This window comes from Cornus florida, unplaced genomic scaffold, assembly GCF_030987335.1.
Source record: "Cornus florida cultivar Cherokee Brave unplaced genomic scaffold, ASM3098733v1 CherokeeBrave_3.0.0_Hap2_Chr10, whole genome shotgun sequence".
NCBI classification, from domain to species: Eukaryota; Viridiplantae; Streptophyta; class Magnoliopsida; order Cornales; family Cornaceae; genus Cornus; species Cornus florida.
The window spans coordinates 76999723-77016796 of NW_026775580.1; the positions used below are offsets into that span (position 1 = coordinate 76999723).

Here is a 17074-nt window from a genome sequence, read left to right on the forward strand (position 1 = left end):
TGTCGTTAAATATTTACGAAAAAAAATATATTAAACCTAACAAAAATAATTTATTCAGCAATTTTCGACAAGTTATTTTACATATCACACCATATGGACTCGACCTAAATCTTTGCCAAATACCGAAAAATAAAAATAAAATAAAATATTTTAGGTCGAAACAAATGAAAATGCAATCTCAATTTATATGAAATTGACTTTTAAATGTTTGGGCTTCTACTAGAATGTAGTTCTAGTAGAAGCCCATTTACTAAAGTTGAATGATTCCTTGGGCTTAGAAGTCCGTTTTGGGGTTCCAAAACCCTCCCAAACACTATCCTAAGGCTTCGTTAATTTGGATACACAGGAGAGAAAAGAAAGGAAATGATTATGAGAGAAATGAAAGGATAGATATAATAATATTTATGTTTGGATGGAGAGGAGAGAAAAGAAAGGAATGGGTAATATTCTTGTTTGGATGGATAGAGGAGAAAAGAATGAATGGATAATTTATCATCTTACCCTTTTTTGTGGGGTCAGTAGGGCAAATCATTTTAGCCTCCCCAATCGCCTCCATCTCTATTCTCATTCTCAGCCCCCCCTCTGCAACTGCAAACTACAAAATCTACGATTGTCGGAGTAGAAATGACGGAATCGGAGGGAGTCGCCAGGATTGCGTTTAACATTCCGGCTATCGACGCCAACACGACGTCATACTCGACGCCTCCTAAGCTTCCCCCCCCTCTCTCTCTCTCTCTCTCTATATATATATATATATATATATATATATATCGTCTATTTTTCAAAACCCATATATTTCATGCCCCCCCCCCCCTTCTCTCTCTCTGCAACTGCAAACTACAAAATCTACAAGAATCAGAAGTTCAAAATACCCATATTTCAAATCATTTCAGCCTCCCCAATTGCCTCCATCGCTATTCTCGTTCTCATATCCGTATATCATTTCAGATTGTTCAAAAAATCAAAACCCATATCTATCAGTTTCCATCACCCGCTGTTCTAGCTCGGGTTCGTCGTTCGCAAAGCTTCAGTAGGCCAGCTATCTCTCAACTCTTAAGCTTGCCCCATCTCTCAAGGCTACTTTTGTCATTAGTTTCATTTCTCTCCAAATCCCTCCAAATCTTGTCAAATTTGGAGGGATACAATATAAGGGATTTAGAGGGATAGCTATCCCTCCTAATCCTTTCTTTTCTATCTTATTCTTCCCATCCAAACATACTAGTCACTATCATTTCCTTTATTTTCTCTCTAAATCCCTCAATCTAAATGAAGCCTAAGTCATACAATCCTTCTTAACTGGTGTCGTTCTTACGATCCGAGTGCGCTCCCGTTCTCACACTGCGCACGTGATCTTGCTCAAATTGTCACCATTTATGATTTAATTATGCCGCTCTCACAGTCCCGCTCTTAAATTCGCTCTCACCCCCGCTTTATGTGACTTAGACACTACCAAATTCTCCTGAGAGTCTGACTATGTAGCTTCTAGTCATTTTAATGTATTAATCACAGAACCAATGAACAAAATATTTCACTAAGAGAGATATGATCATTTTGATTATGTGTTTAATTATTATTTATTTATTTATTTTTTCCTAAATGAAGAAAAATTTATAGATAAAAAAAATAAAGTACAAGCAAGAAGTGAATGCATACCCTCACTGCACAATAAATCCCTTTATAGGATTAAAAAAGAAGGATAGAGAGACCCCTATCCAACCAAACAAAAGAAACTTAGGAAAGGACATCTTGTAGAGAAACCCCCAAGACATCCAAAACCTCCAAAACAATACATTTCAAAAGGGATCTACAACTTCTAACAACATCATTATGGACCTTTCCATTTCTTTCACTCCATATAAAATACAAAGTGGTAGAAAAAAGGGTTTTACAATCTTTATTCCTCACTGATGTAGCTGCGAATTGATGAGCTAACTCCATTGCAAATTCACAAACAAATTGATGTTTGTTAATCCTCCATTTAAACATATCAGCAAGATCACACCAAAGCTGCCAAGAAAAACAACAATCCACAAATAAATGTGTGACAGTTTCTTCAAATTTGCAACAGAGACAACATCTAGAGGCAAGTGAGATCCCTCGCCTCTGTAAATTAGAACCAGTCAGCACTGCATTTTGTAAGACAAGAGTACCACGAACTGACTACCGCGGCCTACCACCATTCCAAACCAATTGCGACCAGAAAACATCTGGATTACTCAACCTACAAGCCTCCCATGCTGCCTTATATGTGAACATGTTATGCTTCCAAAGGATTCTGTCAATCCCACCATAAATTTTAAACTGAAATAAATAATTCTGAATTACCATAGGAACATCAATGAAATGCCATTGACCATTAACCAAAAATTTGCTTAATAATGTCGTCTTGTCCGGAGTTAGCATTCTGAGAATTCTGAAAGTGAACTCCTCTGAAAGAAAGAGCCCATTGCACCAAGGATCAAGGAGAATTTTAATCCGTTCACCATCACCAATGTGGTACCTACAATTAATCTTCAAAACACCCCTCACCGCCACAATACTCTTCCATATAGCAGACTGAGAGATTCGAGGAACCACAGACCAGAAATTTGTTGTTTTCAGATGACAGTGCTTAAACCAAGCAACCCATAACCTATCCTTGGAAAGGATAAAGTCCCAAGCCAAAACACACTTAGCAGTTCTATCAATATCCACCAACTTCCGGAGCCCCAAGCCACCTTCTGATTTAGGAGAAGTCACAATATTCCAACACAAGCCATGAACTTTATAAGACTTATTATCATGTCCCCAAGTAAAATTTCTCATTCTCCTCTCAATAATATTAACAACAGCTGCAGGAATGGTATAAACCGAAGCCCAATATTGAACCATAGGAGTGACAATTGCCCGAAGCAATTCAACTTTACCAGCCATAGATAAATTCATACTAGCCCATTTAGTAGTAGCAGCTTCAACTTTTTCAATCAATGGTTTACAATCAATTCTCTTCAAGCCTTTATCAATAATAAGAACACCTAGATAAGTAAAAACCAAATTACCTTGCTTACAGCCCAGAATTCTAAGAATAAAAGATTTTCTTTTAACTGATCTAGTGAAGAACACCTCAGATTTCTCTCCATTCACTACCAAACCAGAGACTTTTTGAAAATGTTGAAACATTCTCCTTAAAGTCATCACTGAGGCCATGTTAGCTCGAACCACAACAAGAAGGTCATCTGCAAAAAATTGATGGGTAACAACAACTTTTGCCCTTCTAGCAGCTTCAGAAACCACCAAATGCCCTACCTTACATTCATGTTGAAACATTCCTGAAAGGTAGTCAGTAACTAAAGTGAATAACAGAGGAGATAAGGGGCATCCTTGCCTAATACCTCTAGAAGGTTGAAAGAAACCACATGGAGTTCCATTAATTAACAAAGAGAACCAGACAGTAGAGATACATTCCTTAATCCAGCCTATCCATTTACTTCCAAAACCATACAATTGGAGTAAAATTAACATGAAACTCCACTGGACAGAATCATAGGCCTTCTTTAAGTCCACCTTCCAAGCTAATGTTGGTTTAGTGTGTTTAACCCCAAAACCTCTCATTAACTCATTTGCAACAATGATATTATCCTGAATTTTTCTCCCACTGATAAAAGCATTATGTTCTTTACCTGTCAATTGATCCAAAATTGTTCCCAATCGAACAACAAGAATTTTTGTGATAATCTTGTACAGAGTATTGCAGAGAGAGATGGGTCTGAATTCTCCAACTTTGACAGCCTCTTTCTTCTTAAGAATAAGAGTAATAAATATGCTATTCAACCCCTTATCCATTGAAGGATGAGAGAAAAACTGGAGGACTGCATTAGTAATATCCTCTCCAACAATATCCCAATAAGATTGAAAGAACCTCACCGGAAAACCATTTGGCCAAGGAGTCTTATTAGCTCCCATATTGAATACAGTCTGCTTAATCTCCTCCCTAGTGATAGATCTTTCAAGATTGAACGCATCTTCAAAGGGTAAAGTATTCCTAATGTAAACATCTGAAGGGGCACTATGTTGATCTTGAGAAGAAAACAAATTAGAATAATAGTTTAGTAACAAGTTTCTAATCCCAGGGTCATCCTGAATCATACTACCAGCAGCATCCTCAAGCTTAGTAATGTTATTATGCACTCTCCTTGCCTTGATCTTTTGGTAAAAAAACTTTGAACTTCTATCTTGGTCTTTAATCCAACTAATTCTAGCCTTCTGAGATAACAAAATTTCCTCATTAGATTGGGCAACTTCATAGTTTCTCCTGGACTCAATTTCCTTCTGAATAAGACTCTCATTAAGAGGACAATTGAATAAATCAGTTTGGCAGACTTCAAGATCCCTCTTGGCAGAAAAACTGAACCAAACTTAGTTCTATTCCACACATTGACAGCTTCTTTAACCCTTTTAAGCTTCTTTATAACCTGTGCAATTGGATCACCAGGAACATCAATTTGCCAAGTTTCCGCCACCACTTGCTTCACAATAGATTGGGTATTCCATAAATATAGAAAACGAAAGGGTTTAGGGCCGGAAGCAACCTGCATAGGAAAGTGAACACAAATCCCCCAGTGATCTGATGCTAAAGGAGGAGTGAATTCAATTTGAGTAGATAGGAAAAAATCACTCCATTCTTCATTCATTAATCCTCTGTCAAGTTGCAGATAGATTCTCATTGTAACCTGTCTTTTGTTGCACCATGTAGAAGTTCCATTCATAACAATATCAACCAAACTCAAGATATCAATAACATCATTAAAATCCTTTAACAACCGGAGTGATAGAGGTTTCCCTCCAATTTTCTCATCAGTATATCTAACAACATTCCAATCACCAACAAGTAACCATGCTCCTGTAATTCTAGTAGCCATATCCACAATGCATTTTCACAATTCAAGTCTCTCTGCTGCAGTATTTTCACCATAAAACACAGCTAACCCAAAAATATACATCAGTATTTCTGGCCTTGACTTTAAGAAGGATAACTTGGGCTTTCACCTCCATAGTTAAAACATCAAATATCAAGGGATCCCAACCACACCAAATTCTGCCTCCATCCACAGCATCATAATTATGACACCATTGCCAATGTGATCTGATTTTTGTGCTTATCATATTAAACTTATCCCTTTACACTCTGGTCTATACCAAACACACCAAAGCCAAAGAGAATTTCTCAACCAGGAATGGACCTCAAACTGCATCCTTTTCCTGTTGAGCCCTCTCACATTCCACATTCCTATCATGAGGTAATAGCACTTGGTGGAATAGCTCTACCAGCAACCATACCTCTAGTAATCCTAGTAGAAGAAATTGCATTCTCAGCTTCTTTCTGCCTAAGCTTTCTTCTTTGTTTCTTAGATAAAGAAGTACTTCCTTGAGAGGATCCCTCCGCAGACGAACACACCATAGATGGACTAGTAGTCAATTTATCTTTTAGCATAACATCCTCGGGAACGCCTGGATCAATGCTCAAATGTCCACTTTGCATAGGTGAACTATTAGCCTGAGTCTCTAGTTCCACAGCTGCACCCTCTTTACTTAAAGTTTCACATTGCGCAGTAACATGTTCCTCAGACTCCACTAATCTAGCCCTTGTCAAGGCTACATCAATATTACCCTCATTAATTGCCACATTTTCTTCCTCAACATTCTTTAATGTCTCATCAGCAACAGCTTCAGCAGCAAGCCCTGTATCCACCATACTTCTATTTAAGCTATCTTGAATAACAACCACAGCCTCCTCCCCATTGACAGCCAACTCCTTATCAACTGGAACCATCTTTCCTTTTTGTTTTACCACCCATTCAGAAACAACCTTTTTCTTCTTAACTATCATTGGACAATTAACTTCGGCATGAGTATAACCATTACATTTCCTGCATAATTGTGGTTTCCAATCATATTCCACAACAATCTCGCATGCAGTGTCATGTATATCAATATGAATAACTTCAGGAAGTTCATCATGAACATCAACCTCAACCACTCATAAAAGATATTCGAAATTTGTTTGAATTTGTGGTTTGGATTAATCACCCCCCATATTCTGTGATTTTCATCAGTTTTCTATTAAGATTGGCTTGGGTCTTAGGGTTTGTGCAGATTACTCTTGAGAGTGATCTCATTGAATCTCAAGAAGTAGATAAAAATGTGATTTGGATAATTTTTCTCAGTGTTTTACAACATAAATTTTTTAAAACTAAAATTTGTGATTTTAATTTTGTTAGTCAAATAGCTTTTTATCAGAAAATATTAGTAATATCAGAAAAGAAAAATATTGAATGATGTTAATTTGTTATTTTAATTTATTTTTATTAAAAATGATATTTTGAAAATTTTAATTTTAAATTCTTTCTATTTTAGGTTTTAATTTGGTCAAAAAAAATGTTGATGATTATTACATTTCTACATCATTTTTTTGTTGATATTTCGAAAATTTTAATTTTAAATTCATTATATTTTAGGTTTTAATTTTGTCAAAAAAATGGTGATGATCATTACATTCCTACATCAGTTTTTGTATTTGCAATCAAACAGTAAAATGAGAATGACCATTTCATTCTATTTCCCATTTCATTCCATTCAATTCTTTATATGCGTAAATGGATGTGTGAGTTTCTTGTTAAAATAACAAACAAAAAAATCGAAATATAATGTCACATGTGCAAAGATAATGTCACAAGGATGTGGACACGTGATATGGGGCATCATAATGTTCTCTTGTAACTGTACGATCCTTTTCATTTTAAATCGAAACTTAAAAATCATGCAACATCGATTCAAACATTTATATTGGGAATACAACTCTCATTTAATATATTACAACGACATGAAACACCACAACATTATTAAATGGGAATTCAACATTTTTACATTCTTGATTTAGCGGTGATGCAATGTCAATTTATGTGTCCATGTCGAGTATTAGGTATCAAATAAATATTTGAGGTTAATATTTAATTAAAGAATGTTGTGAAAAAAAAATAATAATAGCAACAGAATGGATTAATATTATGTTTGGTAGTACTAAATTTGGTGCCTTGAATTTGAGATTCGAGAAATTTATTACAAAATTTGAACTAAATTTACTCCAATTCTAAATCCAATGCACAAATTTAGTGTTATAAATATTGATTTACAGATTGTAAAATACTTCTATTTATAGAATGGAAAAGATGTTTTTAAATAAGAAAGTAATTATAATAAAACAATTAATATTTAATAATAATTAAACAACAAATATAATTCTATTAAAACAGTAAAAGAAATCAGAATAGAGAAAGATCGATAGTTCTGGCCTGTTAGATGGAGAGGCACGCAATGCGCTGTCCTAAAGTCTTTGAAGTCTCCCTTACGTGCATGTAATTATGATCCACCAAAGACTCCAAGATACAACTCCAATGGTTCCCTATGCGCACGATCACAGAGAAGCTTTCACCAAGTTTTATATTACGTTGCCCTAGAGAAATAGAGAATATATATTTATATATATAAAATAGGAGTAGACTATATGATTACAGAGAGATATAATTGCAGTAGGTTTTCTGAGAGTAGAAGATGACTTGATTTTTTTATTGAACTCTCAGCTAATCAAAAACCTAGATATTAATAGAATTTTATCACGTATTTTCATCAATAGATGCGCCGTTTGGCTTAACAGTTATAATATTTATTTTAATTTCTATTAATTTAATTTTTATTATCTACAGTTAATTAGTTAAGGACTTTTGAATTTCTAACCAATAGAAATTCAAGAGTTTGAAGTTTTAAAACTTCTCTAATGACTCTAACAATCCCCCAGAAGTTTTAAAACTAATAAATAAATAAATAAAAATAAAATAAAATAAAGATCATATAGAATATATACGTAATTTAAAAAAAAATATCATAATGGGGCAACTGAATACTATGCAATGGGTGCAAGAGTCTTCCGGACTTGAACTTGCACTTAATGTCGATAGTTTTCATTTGAGGGTCCTGAGAGACTAGGTCTTGAACTCGGCCCTTGAGTCAAACTTTAACATATCACACACACAGTATTGACGATAAACTTGGTTTCATGGTTTAGCACTATTAATGGCCATGCGCTTGTATCTTGATTCTCATGAAAGTTACTAGAGAACAACCCAATTCTCATAGTCGCGGCCTCACGACGGCTCCCATTTAGGTGAGTCCTCCAAAGGAATATGTGACAGATACCTTGCAAGAGTATGCTTACCTCAGGCTCATTCAGGCCTCAGGCTCATTCAGGGCAATGCCCTTCCTAACGTTACATTAAATAGCATAAATGTCATAGGGATGGATAGGAGAGAATCTTCTTGAGAAACCTCATAAATAAAGTGCTGTAAACGAGTCACGCAGTACGGATTGTTTCTACCCATTGAACTTTATTCATGGGATCTCTAATCATAGAAGATGGGTTACTTCCGAAGGTAACTCCCTGACGGGCTTAAGCCCATCCCCCTCGACAAATCTAGGACTACGCTCCTAGACAAACCTTTAGTCAATTGGTCGGCTAAATTCTTTTCCGACTTAATATAATCTAAGGAGATTATACTCCTATTCAACATGCTCCTCACAGACTTATATCTTACTTGTATATGTCTATTCATTTTCTTATTTGTATGTGATTGTCTTACTAGATCAATTATTGCCTTACAATCACAATGTATATGTATTGCTGGAATTGATTTATTTACTAATGGTACATCTAATAAGAGACTCTTGATCTATTCAGCTTCAGTGCATGTTGTATCTAATGCTATAAGCTCAGATTCCATTGTACTTCTGGATATAATTGTTTGTTTTCTGGAACTCTATGATATTGCAGCTCCTCCTAAGAGAAATACATAACCACTAGTGGATTTAACTTCTAAACTATCGGTAATCCAATTAGCATCACTATATCCCTCTACCATCTAAGGAAAACCTTTATAACATAAAGAATTTTCAATAGTTCCTCTTAGGTATCTAAAAACTCGCTCTAAAGCTGTCCAATGTTCTATACTCGGGTTATGAGTATATCTACTAAGTCTTCCCACAGCATATGAAATATCAGGCCTGGTTTTATTAGCTAAATATAGTAAAGACCCAATCATTTGTGAATATTTTAATTGGGAAACAGGATCACCACTATTTTTCTTCAAATGTACATTAGGATCATAAGGAGTTGACACAGGTTTACTCTCAAAATAATTAAATTTTCTCAACATCTTCTCAATTGTATTAGATTGACTTATTGTAATTCCTTCCAAATTTCTCTCAATTTTCATTCCTAAGATCATATAAGTTTTTCCTAAATCTTTCATATCAAAACTCAAAGATAAAGATGTCTTAATGTCATTTACTATTTCCAAATTTGTTCCAAAAATTAATATATCATCCACATAAAGACATAGTATCACATGATCTCCATTACTCTCTTTATAGTATAAGCATTTATCATGCTCATTTATTTTAAATCCATAATCCAAAATAACTCTATCAAAATTTTCATGCCATTGCTTAGGAGCTTGCTTAAGACCATATAATGACTTGACTAGTCTACATACCTTGTGTTCTTGTCCTTTTACAATATAACCTTCGGGTTGTTCCATATAGATTTCTTCATCTAAATCTCCATTTAAAAATGCGGTCTTTACATCCATTTGATGAATTACTAAGTTGTGTATGGATGCTAAAGCTATTAATATCCTAATAGTGGTAATACTAGATACAGGTGAGTAAGTATCAAAATAATCTATTCTTTTCTTTTGTGTAAATCCCTTAGCTACTAGTCTTGCCTTATATTTGTCTATACTTCCATCAGGTCTTAATTTCTTTCTAAATACCCATTTACAACCAATGGCTTTATTTCCAGGAGGTAAATCAGTCAACACCCAAGTATTGTTCTGAATTATAGATTCAAATTCACTATTTATAGCCTCCTTCCAAAAAGAGGCATCTATGAAAGACATGGCTTCCTTGTAGGTATTTGGTTCTCCTTCTACTACAAATGTATAGAACCTTTCTCCAAAATTCTTCTCTATTCGGGGTCTTTTACTTCTTCTAAGTTCAACTTGAGATTCAGGTTCTTTTTCGGTAGATAACTAGAAGAAGGTTTCTCGTAAGTAGAGTTTGATTGTTTATCAACTATATGGTGTGGAATTCTTGTTTTAAATGGAAAAATGTTTTCAAAAAATGTAGCGTCTCTAGACTCAATTATTGTATTATTTGATATTTCACTAATTTTAGAATTAAACACTAAAAATCTATTAGCATTACTATTTTGGGCATAACCTAAGAAAATAACATCCACTGTTTTAGGTCATATTTTCTTTTTCTTAGGTTCAGGTATAGCCACCTTTGCTAAACCCCCCCCCCCCCCCCACACTCGTAGGAATTTAATATTAGGTGTTCTTCCTTTCCAAATTTCATAAGGGGTCTTTTCATTATCTTCAATAGTTACCCTATTAAGTATCAAACATGTAATGAGTATTGCTTCCCCCCACAAGTTCTCGGATACACCAGAACTAGTTAACATAGCGTTTACCATGTCTAATAAAGTCCGATTTTTCCTTTCTGCTACACCATTAGATTGAGGTGAATAAGGGGCAGTAACTTCATGTATAATTCCACTTTCTTCACAGAATGTACCTAGAACATTCCATTGATACTCTCCTCCTCTTTCGGATCTAAGTCTTTTAATTTTCTTCTCTAGTTGATTCTCCACTTCATTTTTGTACACTTTAAATCTTTCAAACACCTCATCCTTTGTTTTAATTAGGTATACATAAGAATATTTTGAACAATCATCTATAAATGTCACAAAGTACTTTTTCCCACCTCTAGTTGGAGGTCTATTTGAATCACATACGTCACTGTGAATTAATTCTAAAAGTTGGGTATTTGTTTTAACAGACTTAAAATGTTTTCTAGGTTGCTTTGCTTGAACATATACTTTACATTTTTATTTCAAATCAACCACAGTCTTTGGAATTAAATTTAAATCCATTAATCTTTTAATTTTCTTCAAGTTTACATGTCCTAATCTTCCATGCCATACATCACAAGATTCAACACTAAAAACTTGAAGAGAATTCTTATTAACTTCAGAAATTACATTCATCTTAAACAAACCTTCGGTAACATAAACTTTTCCAATAAAAATATTATTCTTAGTAATCACTATTCTATTAGACTCCATTACAACTTTATATCCTTGTTGCACTAAGGACGATCCACTAATAAGATTTCTTCTCACTTCAGGAACATGTCGCACATCCTTGAGAACCAAAGTCTTTCTAGAAGTCATCTTTAGCTCTATATCTCCAATTCCAAGTACACATGCAACTGAGTCATTCCCTAGAGTTACACTTCCTCCACTTGAGTTCTGAATTTTTTTTAAAGCAATCACGATCAAAACATACATGTACATTAGCACCAGAATCTAACCACCAATCCCTGTTGTGGTAAGTGTAATTAATAGTTGGATTGAGATTATACCTTAATGCATTTTCATTTGAATTTTCTTGATCCACTAATACATTAACTTGAGCTTTGGAACCTCTCTGATTTTGAAAAGACTTATGCCTGGGCTTGTACACTTCTGTTTTCTTGTAAAAGCAATCCTTCGCTTTGTGATTGATCCTCCCACAGACATAGCAATGTTTATCCTCATTGCCCTTGGTATTTTTGAATTTATTACCTTGATTATTTTGGACATTCTTATTAAAATGTTTGTGGTGGTTGTTATTTCTAGTTGTTCCTTTAAAGTTCCTCCCTTTAGGTCTAAAGTGATTCCTATTGTTATTAGAATTACTTGTATTTTCAACTAAGTTTACTTTAGTTGTCTTTTCATTTTCACTTTGGACACTTGACCTATGTTTTTCTTCAACCCTTAGTGAACTAATTACATGGGTCAAGGTTAGATCTCCTTGTTTATGTCTAAGGGATCTAGCAAAATCAGACCAAGAGGGTGGTAATTTTTCAATAAGACATGACACTCTAAAGTCCTCACTTAACTTAGTTTCTTTCCTTTCCACTTTTCTAAGTAACTCTTGAAATTCATGGATTTGATCACTAACCCTTTTATTTTCCACCATCTGATAGTTATTAAAGTTTGAGACTGCAAATCGCTCTACACCAGCATCTTCAATTCCATATTCTGCTTCTAAGGCATTCCAAAGGTCTTTGGTACTACTAGTGGTATGATAGACATCATAAAGGTGATCAGATAGTGCACTTAAAATTCTATTGTGGCAATGAAATTCAATTTGTTCAGGATTTAACCATGAGGACAACTCTAAGTTACCTTGAGATTCTCATGTAAGTCCTAAGACAGTCAACCAATATTTTATTTGTTTTTGCCACCTTCTAAAATTCGCACCACTAAACTTTTTCGGTTTAACAGTATTAGCCTCTTCTAATTTAGACATATTCATGTTTCCTCAAAAATACAAAGGGCAAGTCAAGATATATAAATCTGTTATATGGAAACTAAAAGAAAGATGTCACTATATAATTCTAAAATTTTTTTTTTTTTTTAAAAAATAAATAAATAGAATAACTTCCAATTCAAGTAACAGTGAAACATACAATAATAAATTATTTGTATTCTACACAAGACATACAATAAATTTGAAACACAGTAAAAAATAATTAAAGAAAATTATTATTATTAAACAATACTGTTTAACTTTCAGAATGAGATATCTTCAGAGAAAATAAAATCAATACACAATCTCTTTCTAATTTAAAATTACCCACTAAAACAAACTAGTTAAATTAGAAACAATTTATGTAATATGCAAATAACAATTTATAAAGTAACAATCTCCTATATGGTAACGATTCTATCAGTAACAATTTATTAAAGTAATCTATCAGTTCATATAAAAAAGGAATATGTAAACAATCAGATATATATATATATATATATATTTCCCGCAACAATCATAAGCGAACAATATATATATACTATACTATTTATATTGATCGCAACAATATATAATATATTCACGGCAACAATATTTATAATAAATTACGGCATCAACAGAATAATAAATTACCGAATTGAAATAATAGAATATATATAAATATATATATATAAATATTTATATATATATATATATATATATATATATATATATATATAAGCACTCAACAATTTAGAGTTCAAAGACTTTAGATTGTTATAAATATTGATTTACAGATTGTAAAATACTTCTATTTATAGAATGAAAAAGATGCTTTTAAATAAGAAAGTAATTATAATAAAACAATTAATATTTAATAGTAATTAAACAACAAATATAATTCTATTAAAATTTTTGAAGTCTCCCTTACGTGCAAGTAATTATGATCCACCAAAGACTCCAAGATACAACTCCAATGGTTCCCTATGTGTACGATCACAGAGAAGCTTTCACCAAGTTTTATGTTACATTGCCCCAGAGAAATAGAGAATATATATATATATATATATAAAATAGGAGTAGACTGTTTGATTACAGAGAGATATAATTGCAATAGGTTTTCTGAGAGTAGAAGAGGACTTGATTTTTTTATTGAACTCTCGCTAATCAAAAACCTAGATATTAATAGAATTTTATCACGTATTTTCATCAATAGATGCGCCGTTTGGCTTAACAGTTATAATATTTATTTTAATTTCTATTAATTTAATTTTTATTATCTACAGTTAATTAGTTAAGGACTTTTGAATTTCTAACCAATAGAAATTCAAGAGTTGGAAGTTTTAAAACTTCTCTAATAAGTCTAACATTCAGTGCTGTCAAACATAACATAAATTTTTTTTTTTTTTTTTTTAAATAATAATACCATCAAGAGAGTCTAGTCCTTTCATAAGAAGGGTTACTTATTAAAAAAAACTTGTTTAACTTTTTACCTATCACAAAATTTGTCTCTAGAGGTTTTTCAAAATTAAAACTTAACACACTAAAATAAATAGAGATCTGAATGGAACTTGTATTCAACATTCTTACTATGACTCTTATTTTGCTTGTCACACTTGGATCATAAGGAAAGCACACTTGGATCATAAGGAAAGTGCACGTGAAACATCATGAAATAGTCCTCTATTAGATTGGTTCAACTATATATAAAACTAAAAGAAACATTCGTAATGCATATCTTGAAGGACATGGCTGCCCTATATTGCTAACTTAATTAAATTATTCTTCTTCTTTTTTTTTTTTTTAAACAAAACGTGTTTTCAAAACAACATCTCATAAGAAATTGACAACAATGAAAAACTAATTGGGATGAGTATCCAAAAAAAAAAAATGAAAAAGAATATATATATGATTATTAATGGAGTAATTTTCAGTAAGCGATCACATATGTGAGACACGTGGACGATCAATGGTTACATTGTATTAACACCCGTCCAAGCTGATTCGATTGTCCAATCAAAAATGAAAATAAATATATTTTTAATAATATTGTCTCTGTCATGAATTTATGCAAAAGTCAAAGGTAAAAAAATTGTCCTTTTAACTTTTGAAAAGTTTCCCAATTTTATAACATTGCCCACAAAACAGCAAAACAAAATCTCAATCAGTTCGAGAAGCATTTTATTATATTCCATTAATGGCACCTTAACAACCGTTAAATTTTGAAATAATCCCCGACCCGTCCAAGCTGATTCGATTGTCCAATCAAAAATGAAAATAAATATATTTTTAATAATATTGTCTCTGTCATGAATTTATGCAAAAGTCAAAGGTAAAAAAATTGTCCTTTTAACTTTTGAAAAGTTTCCCAATTTTATAACATTGCCCACAAAACAGCAAAACAAAATCTCAATCAGTTCGAGAAGCATTTTATTATATTCCATTAATGGCACCTTAACAACCGTTAAATTTTGAAATAATCCCCGACCGTAGATAAAAAAATTATGACCGTTAGACGCTCCCCATCCCCCACAAATTCAAATAGACATCATCATCGATACTAAAACCCCATAAACAAAGAAAAGCAACAGAGTAAAAAGCAAACAACGATAGAAAACAAACAAGTCAGTCAAAGAGCATTTCAAAATTCAATTACATATATCATCATCTTTCTTCTTCAATCTCTCTCTCATACTCTGCAATTTCTTTGTTCTTTGATTCCACAGATGTCGAAGATGAGATCGGATCGCAAACCTCCACTTGCTGCTGCTGGCTCTCCTATGCGCCTTCGTCCTCGCCGCGTTCTACGCTCCACTCCATGCACCGTCCAAACTCCACCCGGTATGTTACAAATCCGAACAAACAGATCAAAATACATCTTCTACGATCAGAAAGTCAAACCCTAGTTTTATTTATTTATTTATTTTTATTCTTGTTAAATATAATCACTATAACAGGTTCTTTAACGAAAACCCAATTGCCGATTCGTTCTTGGGACCTCGAAGAACCGGAGCTTCGTCCAGAATACCGTACGATTTCTTGCGAATTACAAGCTTTGGCGAAGATGGTGCAGAGCGAATTTGGAAACCCTAGTTTGGGTATTGCCGGATTTGCAGACCCTGTTTCGACTCCTCTGTTCGAGAGAGGTAGGTTTTACGATGAGTACTCTGCGAGAAGGAATGAGAGGTTGAAGAGAAAGAAGGGTGATACAGGGGATGAGAAGAAGAGCAGTGTGTATGATCTGGGTGTGAAGGTCGGATCGGTGGCGAAGAGGAGGGACTCGAAGAGGTTCGAGGGGTTGAGGCAATCGGTACCCTCTACTCCGGTGACTGAGCGGAGTGAGAACCCGAGGTATTTGCTGAGAAGCAGTACCAGAAAGGAAAATCAGAAACCGCCTTTGCCAGTGAATGCTGAGAAATCTGTGGGCGTTGGCGATCGGAAAATCGGAGCCAGAAGGGTTTTGAGAAAATGAATTTTCTCAAGTGGGTTCATGGGGAAAGTTATGGTAGTATATAGTTTTTCCTCTGTTTTTTTTGGGTGAATTGGATTTGTGTTACTTTTGGTTAGTTTGTATGTTCTCTCTGATTCTGGTTTTTGCTAGCATTTGTTTGAATGGGAAATTAGGCACCTAAGTGGTTCAGAATATTTGAATTACAGAGATGTTTTCTAACAAAATTACTATATTTTGGTTATGGGAATTTGGAGTCATATGCTCATCATGGCTTAAATTAATTGATGGTATATGGTTGATTCTGCCTCTGTTTTGTATAATTTACTGAACATTTTTTTTTTTTTTTCCTTCCTAGTTGATACTCTCACACACATGTCTCTTCTGAGGCTTGATCTTTTGACCTCCCTTTAGAAAGTAAGAGCCTGATACCACTAGGTCACTAACCCGTTGGTTAAGAACATCTTTCAATCATTACCTTTGACCAACATTGTTGTCATCCATTTAATTGCCAAGGCATTTTATCAATCACTTAAGAGGCCCAAATGGCATTGAGAAGCTAAAAACCAGGGGTGATCTTAGTCAGAATACATTGTCATATTGATGGTTTTTTTATTTTTTATTTTTTATTTTTTTTAGTTTTTTTTATTTACGTCGTAGAAAACCCCGGATATGTACAACCGCCCACAAAATACACTAATCGGTTAAGTTCAAATTTGATGTCCCAGAGAGAGTAGAACCATTGGAGCTAGTCCGTGCGGTCAAGATTGATGTATTTTGCCAGTCAAAACACCCATTATCTTAGGGTGGAGAGAATGAGAGATCATACTATTGGGCTAAGATGCCCTTAGGTTATTTTGCCGGTTTTTGCAAATGCCATTTTGCACATTTAGACTAGAGTGTTATCATCAGATAGAATAGAGAGTGTTATTATCAGAAAGAGGTGACTTAATCTCAGTGCATCATTTGGACTTGCAATGAATTAGCAAAACTAAATTTAGATCTACTACTTGTATCTTCTGTCTTACTGCTACAAATTCAGCTTCAGAATGTGCGTCATGTCTACTTTCTGATGTGTAGAAGTGTTGGCCCTGCCTAAATATTGGCCATTATATATGGTGCTTCTTCAGCTACTCAAAGGAATATGTTGATCACAACTAGTCATCCACTAAGAAGTCTCAGGATAACTAGCAGAACCTAG

General features: G+C 33.8%; 1 protein-coding gene across 2 annotated transcripts; it reads left to right on the forward strand.

Annotated features, from left to right (window-relative positions):
- Positions 1–14948: 14948 nt before the first annotated feature.
- Positions 14949–16178, forward strand: LOC132278616 (uncharacterized). 2 transcript variants are annotated; one of them, XM_059780448.1, is made up of 3 exons: positions 14949–15049; positions 15152–15266; positions 15383–16178. In XM_059780448.1, the coding sequence occupies exons 2-3, from the start codon at positions 15152–15154 to the stop codon at positions 15895–15897; spliced, it is 630 nt and encodes a 209-aa protein (XP_059636431.1). In that variant the 5' UTR covers positions 14949–15049; the 3' UTR covers positions 15898–16178. The 2 variants fall into 2 exon arrangements, with proteins under 2 accessions (XP_059636431.1, XP_059636432.1); XM_059780449.1 differs by lacking the exon at positions 14949–15049 and having other exon boundaries at positions 15064–15266.
- Positions 16179–17074: the final 896 nt, after the last annotated feature.